This window comes from Marmota marmota, unplaced genomic scaffold, assembly GCF_001458135.2.
Source record: "Marmota marmota marmota unplaced genomic scaffold, marMar, whole genome shotgun sequence".
NCBI lineage: Eukaryota > Metazoa > Chordata > Mammalia > Rodentia > Sciuridae > Marmota > Marmota marmota.
This window is the reverse complement of record NW_026000016.1, coordinates 1,382,230-1,391,813: the sequence shown is the minus strand read 5'-3', so window position 1 is coordinate 1,391,813 and position 9,584 is coordinate 1,382,230. Positions and strand designations below refer to the sequence as shown.

At 36.3% G+C, this 9,584-nt stretch overlaps 1 protein-coding gene across 6 annotated transcripts in view; it reads left to right on the top strand.

Annotated features, from left to right (window-relative positions):
• Positions 1-7,153, top strand: part of Slc39a12 (solute carrier family 39 member 12) — a 64,889-nt gene extending 57,736 nt beyond the window's left edge. For 5 of the 6 annotated variants that reach the window (XM_048809037.1, XM_048809039.1, XM_015483401.2 and 2 more), the window contains exon 13: positions 6,575-7,153. In XM_048809037.1, the coding sequence (XP_048664994.1) occupies positions 6,575-6,703 (129 nt within the window). In that variant the 3' untranslated portion in view covers positions 6,704-7,153. The remainder of the gene's footprint in view (positions 1-6,574) is intronic. The other variant, XM_048809038.1, reaches the window with a different exon arrangement.
• The last annotated feature ends 2,431 nt before the right edge of the window (positions 7,154-9,584 follow it).

The following is a 9,584-nucleotide window of genomic DNA, read 5'->3' as shown; positions in this document are numbered from 1 at the left end:
CACATAAGAGAGAATGACTAGGGGGCACTGGAGGTAGATTAGGCTCCTGATAAACCCATGCATGTTAGCCTCAGGTTTACTAGTTTTCCCTGAGAACAGGACTTGTTAAGAAGAGCTGAATGCTCTGGTATATTTATGAGTGGTTCATTTTCCCCTCCACCCGCCAGAAACTGGAGGGGAATCTATCTCCATGGTGAGGACTGTGGAGCTCCTAGGAGCTCCTAGAATTATGATTCACCAAAGCTGGACAATCTCTGAAAGAACAACCGGACAAGGCTCATGGTTGGAGAAGTGCCCATTTATTGAGGAACAGCTCTGCACATTTATAGAGCTGGGGGCGGTTTGACAGTTACCGGGCGCTTTCTGATTGGTGGGTAAGGATCATGAGAGTCAGCAGGGCTAGTCTGATTGGTGGGTAAGGATCATGCGAGTCAGCAGGGCTCACCATTGGACAGCTCTTCTTGGGGGATGGGGAAGTTAGTTAGTCTTTGGAGCCGGGGTGACTCCCAACAATCTCTATGACTGGGTCCTCTGGAGTTTTTAACTCTTAAAGATGTCCTCACCAAGCCTCCAGAAAGTCATCCATCATAGCAAGTGTTCTAGCCCAGGCACTGGTTTCTGCTCCTGCTTTTGCTCCTGATGAGTTGTGAATCTCTGAATCCACCATGCTGTTTGTCCAGTTTCTGAGGTATGCCTGGTGATCTTTCTTCTTTGATGGGTCTAAGAAAAGTTACTTATTTTTCATTTGGTCTTTTTTGTTTCTTTAACATGTTTGGACAGAGAGCTCATTTCTAAGCCCTTTTATATATTAGACTAGAAACCAGGAGACCCAGATAATCAACTTTTAAGAATATAGTTTGCACATGCAAACAAGTAATTGGAAATTTGCAAATCAAATGATGACTTTAACCAACAAGTTTCTATTTTATTCTTAGATGTATATTTTCTGCAAAAAAAAAAAAAAAATGAAGCCAAACTAAGGTTAGCATTAACTTCATCACTTTTATAAATGGCTTACTTTGTCTTTGATGACAGCAAACAGTCAACAACAAGGATGCTCTCCAGAGATTAAGCAAAATTAGGACCTCCTTCAAAATAAGTCTTTAAGTTTTCTTCTTCATCGTATTTCTCAGGAACAAAGATGGTTTTGTTTATCTGATGCAAATATATATCATGGGTTTTAGGACATTCTTGAGAGGAAAATGGCATAAATCATTTGTCAAATGGGCTTCATGATGGAGAAGAAAATCACTTCTAAAAGTCCATGATATCAAAAGCTATGCATTCCTAAAAGAAAAAAAATGTTGACATAAAATTTTACCTTCATAAGAGGCAATACCAAGAGTTTCAACAGATGAATATTGAATTTCTGTACTGGAATTGTGCATTTTTAATGATAAAAGGTCTTTGACATCTTTGCTTATTTTAGAAGCCCTGGTGCTTATCTTTCTCCTTCAATATGTACATTTATGTATCACCAATGAAAGTAAACACTGAAGGGTTCAATGAAGGGTCTTTAATGACACCAGTAAGAAACCATTTTCAAATTATAGATGGAAACAGAGAAGGCTTTACTTGGTGCAAGATTCAGGTGTACAAGAGACCCAGTATTAGATCCAGAAGTTGTTCTATACATAATCCTTCTTTGTGACAGGTCCTTCCTAATATGTAATTATTACATAGTACCTGATTGGTATTCATCTATATTCTCCTCCTGATATGTTTCCCCAGTTTTCTCTATAAGCATTTATTTTAAAGCTTTGACTTGACTAGGGATACAATTATGGAGACTAAAAGCTCAAAACATTTACTTAATATAATTTTCTAACATATTCAGAAATCCCACATAATGGTTAACCATAACAATAAGTCAATTAGAATTTGAAGGGAACATTATCTGTGATAAGTTACAGTTAGTGTGGATCTTAAGGAATATATATCTATACACACACACACACACACACTCACACACATACCTTGATTTAAAATTGAAAAAAGAATTAATAATGACAAACTAAAGAGCTGCTTTTTAGGCAAATTTTTTCTTTTCCAGAAAATTACCACTCCTTGAGAGTCAAGTCTTTACATTCAGTGCATTGAGTTAGAAATCTTGCTAAACATGTTGGTAAAAAAGCAAGCTGCTTTTCTGTTTCAAGGTTTCCAAATTCCTGAAAGAATTTCTCTTAGCACTATCTTTGGGCAAAGCTCTTTTGTTAAAATTCTTTTTTTGTCCCTTCTGTGACAATATACTCTATCCATCATCTTACTTTTTTATTCCTACAATATAAATCAAGGTCTGTAAAATTGGTCCAAACAGAATTAAACTTTCTTGGAATTAAAGTCCCCTTTCTCACTGAAAGCCAGGGGTAAAGCGTCAGCACTTGAATTCTTATCAGGAATTTTAAAAACAGAATTAAAAAAAAACCCCAAATATTTGCTTTTGAAAATTGCTATGAACCTTTTTTTTTTCCTTCAAATTTTAGTGACTAAAATGAAAAAATATGGGTAACTTCAGAGGCGCTGAAAAGTTGTAATCAGATATGGCTTGAACTTTGGCATTTTATGTTTGTTTTCTTTGGAAAGACTTTCTATAATGCTTTCTGGTGTTTCAGTATGTATGCAAAAGATATTATGATTCATATGTACATATATTATCATGCTAAAAAGAACCAAGTATTATCTCAAAAGCAGGTTTAGTCGAGTTTTCTAACAAGACCAATTTATATGTAACATGGGCAGTTTAGATAGGCCACCCAAATTAAAATTAAAACTTCTATTTCGGGATGAGAATCTCCTTCAACTCTTTTTTAATGTCCATATCAACAGGATAACAAATTTAGGCTGTTTTTAATGTCCCTTTTCAAATGTGCATTGTCTGTCTTGAAAATACAGACTTATATTGTAATGCCTTTTATAACAAAGAGAGCACGATATCTGTATATTATATATTTTCATCATATGCAGTAATGGCTTTGTGCCTTACTGGACATTTTAGCCTTGGAAATTTCTATTCTTTTTATAATTATAAAGGTTCTGGCATAATAGATAAGCATGAATTTCAGATAGAGAGCTGGACACTTTGGGTCCACCACTGTAAGCTAACCTGGCTTTTTGTTCTAGTTCTGATGTCACATCTTGGTGATGGTGGGGTGAGTCTTTTATCTTCCCCTGAGCCAATGCTTCTACATAACTCAAAGGAGTTAATAATTTCCTCTCTTGCAGGACAATAAGGGGTAAAGAGCAGGAGCAGATATAAGAAAGAACATGACAAATGATTGTAAATGAAAAGAAAATCCAATAAGCACTATATAAGGTTTTATATCTATAGCTAGGTTGTTCTGAAAAACCTCCAGGGAAAGACATGCTTCTAGAAGGCACACCAGAATGGATGGCAAGTTACCCTAGAGCTAGTTATCTTAAGAAGAAGGCAGAGCCTGCTGCACAGCTCCACCAGGCACGATCCTCCATGGGAATGTTATCTTGGAGCTATGAGGGCTCCTGTCATCTCCTTATGGATGATGCCATCGACATACTCAGAATGAAGGATTAATGATTTTCTCCTTGGGGTTGGGTCGCTGACTCTCATAAACAGATGTATTTAATTCTCACATTTGTCAGACACTGCAGGTAAGCAGCAGATGTACATGCCAGTGAGAACAATAAGACACATTGTGACTCATATGTTTTTTAAAAAAAATTTTGGCACTCAGATTTAGTTAGAACAGTAACTGTTTGAGATTTTGCTGTAAATTCCAAGATACTAATGCTGACTCTGTGGTTTTATTTATCTAAAACTTTGGGGGTTTTAACTCTACCCTCGTCAAGGATCAACTTCTCCCTGAAGACCCTGATTAGAAATTTGAGGAAAAGATGGAAATGAAAATAAGCTTTCTAAAGTGTGGGTTCATAAAAACATTGGTGATTTGAAAATTAATCTCAGTTCTAATCTATTGAAATAGAATCATTCCGGTTAAATCATTCTATATTATCTGAAATATTTTCCTCCATGATAATCTACTCAAAACAATTCTGATGGTTTAATCAGTGGCCCATATATTTTATAAGTCTTTGCCAAGAAAATCTTTCCAGAAACCACTTCTCCTATTTATGAAAGGAGAACAGCAGCAGGTACAGTAAGGAAGGGCTTGCTATTAATTCAGCCACATCATGTAAGTGATCATTAATTATCTTGTGTGAAAAATAAGAAGGAAAAGAAAGTATGCAATGTCTTATCCCAGTATTTGGAAGTAAGGTTAATCCAAGTTTAAGCCATTAAGTGACCACAATCAGTATAATTGTGTCTCACTGAGAAAGTCTAAGATATAGATTAGAAAACTCATTGACCATGTCACCTGACTCTGAAGTTAACTATTAAAAATTGCTTAAAACTTGAGAATCAAATATTAGAAAATTTCAGTACATCTTGCTAATGCTTCAAGGGTCCTTTGAGAACAAATATTCTTCCTTCCCTACACATATAAACCTTAATAAAGAATTCTAGAATGCTGCTCTGCCAATGTGGATTAGATTTATATCCAGATGTTAGAAACAAAAACAGTCCTATTAAAAGAATAGTAGGTATCATTCACTAAGAATAAATGGGAAGTTTATCATAAACCCATTGTGAACTGTATGAGCAACTTGTTATGTTATACCAAATTTAAATATTAAATATAATTATAAATCCATATGATATGTAAAATGTAAAATAAAAGTAAATGCTTTAGCTTTCTTTTACTAAGGTACTTGACTACAAAATTGGGAAGCATACAATTATGTATTATCCATAGTCTATATATTTTTCAAAATGTCCTTTTGAATTTATAGTAATTTATGGATCATACAGGACTTCTCTAAAGTAACATGTTTAAACATGGAATAAAGACACCAAAAAAATAATACAAGGGGGAGAAATGAATGACGGTAGAGAGAGAAGAGGGGAGGGGAGGGGAGGGGAGGGGGGATCGTAGAGGATAGGAAAGGCAGCAGAATACAACAGACACTAGTAAGGCAATATGTAAATCAATGGATGTGTAACTGATGTGATTCTGCAATCTGTATACGGGGTAAAAATGGGAGTTCATAACCCACTTGAATCAAAGTGTGAAATATGATATATCAAGAACTATGTAATGTTTTGAACAACCAACAATAAAAATTAAAAAAAAAAGACACCAAGGGCATGCCATGTGTTTAAGGCCAATCATCCTGGAAGGCAGATCTGGATCCTATTTTGGCTTTTCAAATTTTCAAATTTATTTATTTATTGGAGTAAGGTGGTATTGGGGATTGAACTCAGAGGCACTTGGCCACTGAGCCACATCCACAGCCCTATTTTGTATTTCATTTAGAAACAGGGTCTCAGTAAGTTGCTTAGCACCTTGCTTTTGCTGAGGCTGACTTTGAACTTGAGATCCTCCTGCCTCAGCCTCCCGAGCTGCTGGAATTATAGGCTATTTTGTCTTTTTAGTCCACTGCTAAATGCTGGAATGCAAGATAACAGGTTACAATAATCCAAATCCTTATCCCAGTCAATTATCTTCTAAAAAGAAGAAACATCCATCTCAAGCATACCCAGATAGAAATTTTAGGATGCTCCTCCACACATATTTGAAAATGTATCTGCCTGTTCTCCATTGCCATAAATCTAAAGCCTTTGAATACATTATCTGTTCATCTTTTATTTGATGTAAAATAATCTAGTAGTTCACTACTGCAGGAGATTTTTATCCCCTAGGTGAGATTTGAAAAGGTCAGGAGACAAATTGGATTGTTATGACCCTGGGTAGAGGTGCAATGAATATCTAGTAGAAGCCAGGGATATGGCTAAACATCCTAAGTGGACAGGTAAGGTCTTACGACAAGGAATTATCAGGGCCAGAATGTCAATCACACCCAGATTGAGTTAAATCTGCAGTCAATGTTGACCTCACCTGTCCTACAATAGAAATGTCTCTGTGTGAAAGAGATGTACTCACTCTGACCTTCTCAGGATGAGGGATTCCAACTAATAGGCTTCGAAAACACATTGGAGCACTTCACACAGGTGCTTGAGTGAACATTTCCCTTTACATGATATTATGGCATTTGACAAATGTGAAATCATCTCCATTTGTCTCTCTGAGAATAAAATATAGACCTAGGAAATGAGGGCTTTACTGTTCTAAAGGTCATGAAGGCCTTGGTCATCTCTTTGAATAGAAAAAAAATTACAGATGCTTTGCAGCAACCATATACCTAACAGAATAGTCAAAAGTAGTACCTTTCAAGTTTTATCTCTTTCACATTTAAATAGTTTCTGAAAGCAAAAGTGAGAGGAATTAGGCTTCAGCTGTTAACGATATCATTTTAAGACTTGTGCCAATAGGACCTTTAGAACCATAATCACGTGGCTTATTTTAGCTTACATTTCAAACTCGTGGTAAGAATAGGTATTAAGCATTTGGTAACTGTTTGGGGAATTTTAAAGGTTATTAAGTTCTGAATAACAGAGTCTCTCATGTTTTCCCACCAAGCTTTTCCCAGCAGTTGAATATATCTGGATTTTATTCTGGTTTTTTCATTCTTTTTTTAGCTTCCTGAAATGACTCATGTTCAATCACGACGACCCTGGATGATGTTTCTCCTGCAGAACGTTGGATTGATCTTAGGTTGGCTTTCTCTCTTACTCTTGGCTATATATGAACAAAACATTAAAATATAAATTAAGATTCTCAAAATCCTTCAAAAACGAAGTCACATGGTTTCATTTCATTTCTTTTCTTGTATTCTATAGTGATGAGTAAATTATGCATTTCTTATCTCAAGTGAAGACTGTGCCTTGGAGTTCGTTAACCTGCTAATTTTTAAATGCAATTTTGGTTCTGGAAATATCTAAAGGTCAGACTGAAATTTTTGTTTTTCTTTCCAACGCTGTGATGAATCTTATTAGTTTTTTTTAGCCATTAGTAAAATTTAATTAATTCTAGTAAACTTAAAAAAATATTGTTTCCCTGCAAAAGAATATTTGCTCATAGTGTTTGAAGTACAGATGCCTGTTGGGATAAAATCAACTGTGACCTTTCTGATGTCAGCTTTACACTTTTTTTTTCCCTGTGATATTTTTAAATCAAAAGCAAACTAACAAAGAAACAAAATAAAGTCTAGTTTTAACATGGTGATTTGTTTGACCTTCTATTATTGGATGTCAGGTGTGAAGTCCCCCCTTACCGCGCTGACATGGTATAGTTCACCTGGAGGCATAACTCACTGGCTAAAGAGTGCTCATGAACTTGGGAAACCCAAAGGATAATATGTCAGCATTCTTCTTCTAAAGTCACCAAAGGAAATCTGCTCCAGGCTGGTAGAACTGGAAACCAAAGACGAAGTTTGAACATTTTTCAAATAACAAAGGTTGAGTCCAGGCCATAGATTAATGCCTAAATGCTCACAGATTGTGTAACAGGTAATATTTATGGAAATAATCTTCCTGACAAGTAAGATATGTTTTATATTCATTCTGAGGAAACACAGAATCCTAAATAGGATTGCAGTAGGTAAGCTTATGAAATGAATAAGCAACATTACTGATAACCTAGAAAAATTATTAAAATAGAAAATAACCCTGGCTTTAGTCATGTTTTTTTCTTGGAACATGAATGCCTAATATTTTTCCTGTTTTTTTTTAAGTATTATCTTGACAAGGGAAAAAAAAGCCTGTTTTACTGCCAAAAATGACTCATGGTACTCAGTCATATGTCTCTCCTACCTCTTACTCACCAATGAGTAGATATTCTTTGCCATGCCCCCCCACCAAAAAACACAATCTTTTTCAACCACTTTTCTTTGATTTCAAAAGGAAGTGGGCTTCTTTCCCAGTTGTCTTTAGAGTTTGTTTTTAAAGAAGCATCATTAAATACTGCAATAGTTCTCAAATTTGGGTGCATAGCAGGATCAACTAGAAGACTCCTCGGTAGGAAACACATGACTGGCTTCATTCATCCCTGGAGTTTCTGATTCTGTAGGTCTGGAGTGGAGCCTGAGAACTCGATTTTGAACAACTTCTGGGTGGTGTTGATGCCGCCAGATAGAGTATGAGTCTAAGCACCACTGGTATGACAGGAGTCAGGAAGACTTGGTTCCAAGAAAGAACAGGTACACACTCTGCTGTTCAGAAGCTATGTGCTTTTGAGTAAGGAGGTTAACACTTCTGAAAACCTCATGCTAGACATGAGTTCCTGAAACTCGCTTCTCTTCATCCCTTTGCCTCGTAGCATCAGATCAGTTCTGGGAGTTCCTGGGACTCAAAGTAAAGACAGTACTTTGAGTCACATTTACCCTGAAAGGTAAGCAGATTTGACAGAGTTTTGCCCTTCTTTTGTTAAAAGGATACATTGTAACTGAATAGAACATACCCTGGTATAGGTCAACACAATGTGGAGGCATCACACTTCATTCCTGGTGCCATCTGTTTGGGTTTCTATGCCCAGGTCCTGATTTTGACATGAAGTCTTCATTTATACCCACTTAATTAGAACAGCTCTGATGGATGTCTTTTTTTTCTCCAGTTCAAGTTTAGAGTAGTCTGGAACTGGCTAAATTAAAATTTTTAGAATGAGCTGCTCCCTCTATAACCTTTAAGTTAGACTTTGACACTGGTGAGGCGAGGAACTTGAAGGGAGCCGACTGTCAGAAGAGGTATATATGTTAGAGAGTCATACTCAGTATCTTGTAACCTTATAACCAGTATTCCCTGATCCTCAGTAGAGACGGGGGTCACTCAGCGGTAAACCTAAGGAAAGTGTGACATAGTGGCTTCTAAGGGTGGCTTTCTAGCATCCCCATTTCTCCTCTTGAACTTAATGCTGTTTATTTTTTTTTCCTAATCCACACTGAGTTCCAGAAAGCAAACCACAACCTAAGATAAAATTGCTTGAAAATCTCTATTCCTCAAAATTGAGTGGTAATGATAAAAATATGATGCCAATTGTGTACCTTTTTAAATATTAACAGAGTCCAAATCTGAGATGGTGAAGATTGTAATTCTTTTTGGCAATATAAGTTATGTGTTAACCATTGATCTTTGAGGTAGATGGCATTTTCCTTGAAACCAGATTTTTCAATAATGTAACACTGTTTCTATTTCCTAGACCTAAATTTAGGATTCCACTGTATTTTTACTTGGTGATTGATTTATTTTTTCATCACTGAACTAGAAATGCTCCTGGAGAAAAATCAAAGAGCAAATTATGCAGAAATCTTATTTGAACATCCATCATCCACTGACAGGGCCATCTTTAGGGAGAGGGAAATTGGCCCATATACTGTGATGCAGAGCAGAGCCTAAAAAAAAATGTTACCACTACTGTGTGCTGATTAGCACCAGAGTCTTCCATGAATTGTGGCCCTTCTGGCCCTGACCCCCTTCAGAACCAGATTTATAGGTGAGACTATGCCTGCCCTTCAGAGACACCCTTCTCTGGATTCTGCACATTTACAACTCCTTTTGCACTTCTAAACTGGAAATAAGGGGGGGATCACTCAATCACTTGGATAGGCTGGTCTAATCATTTGACCTCTTATGTGATCATTAAGAATTCAGGCTC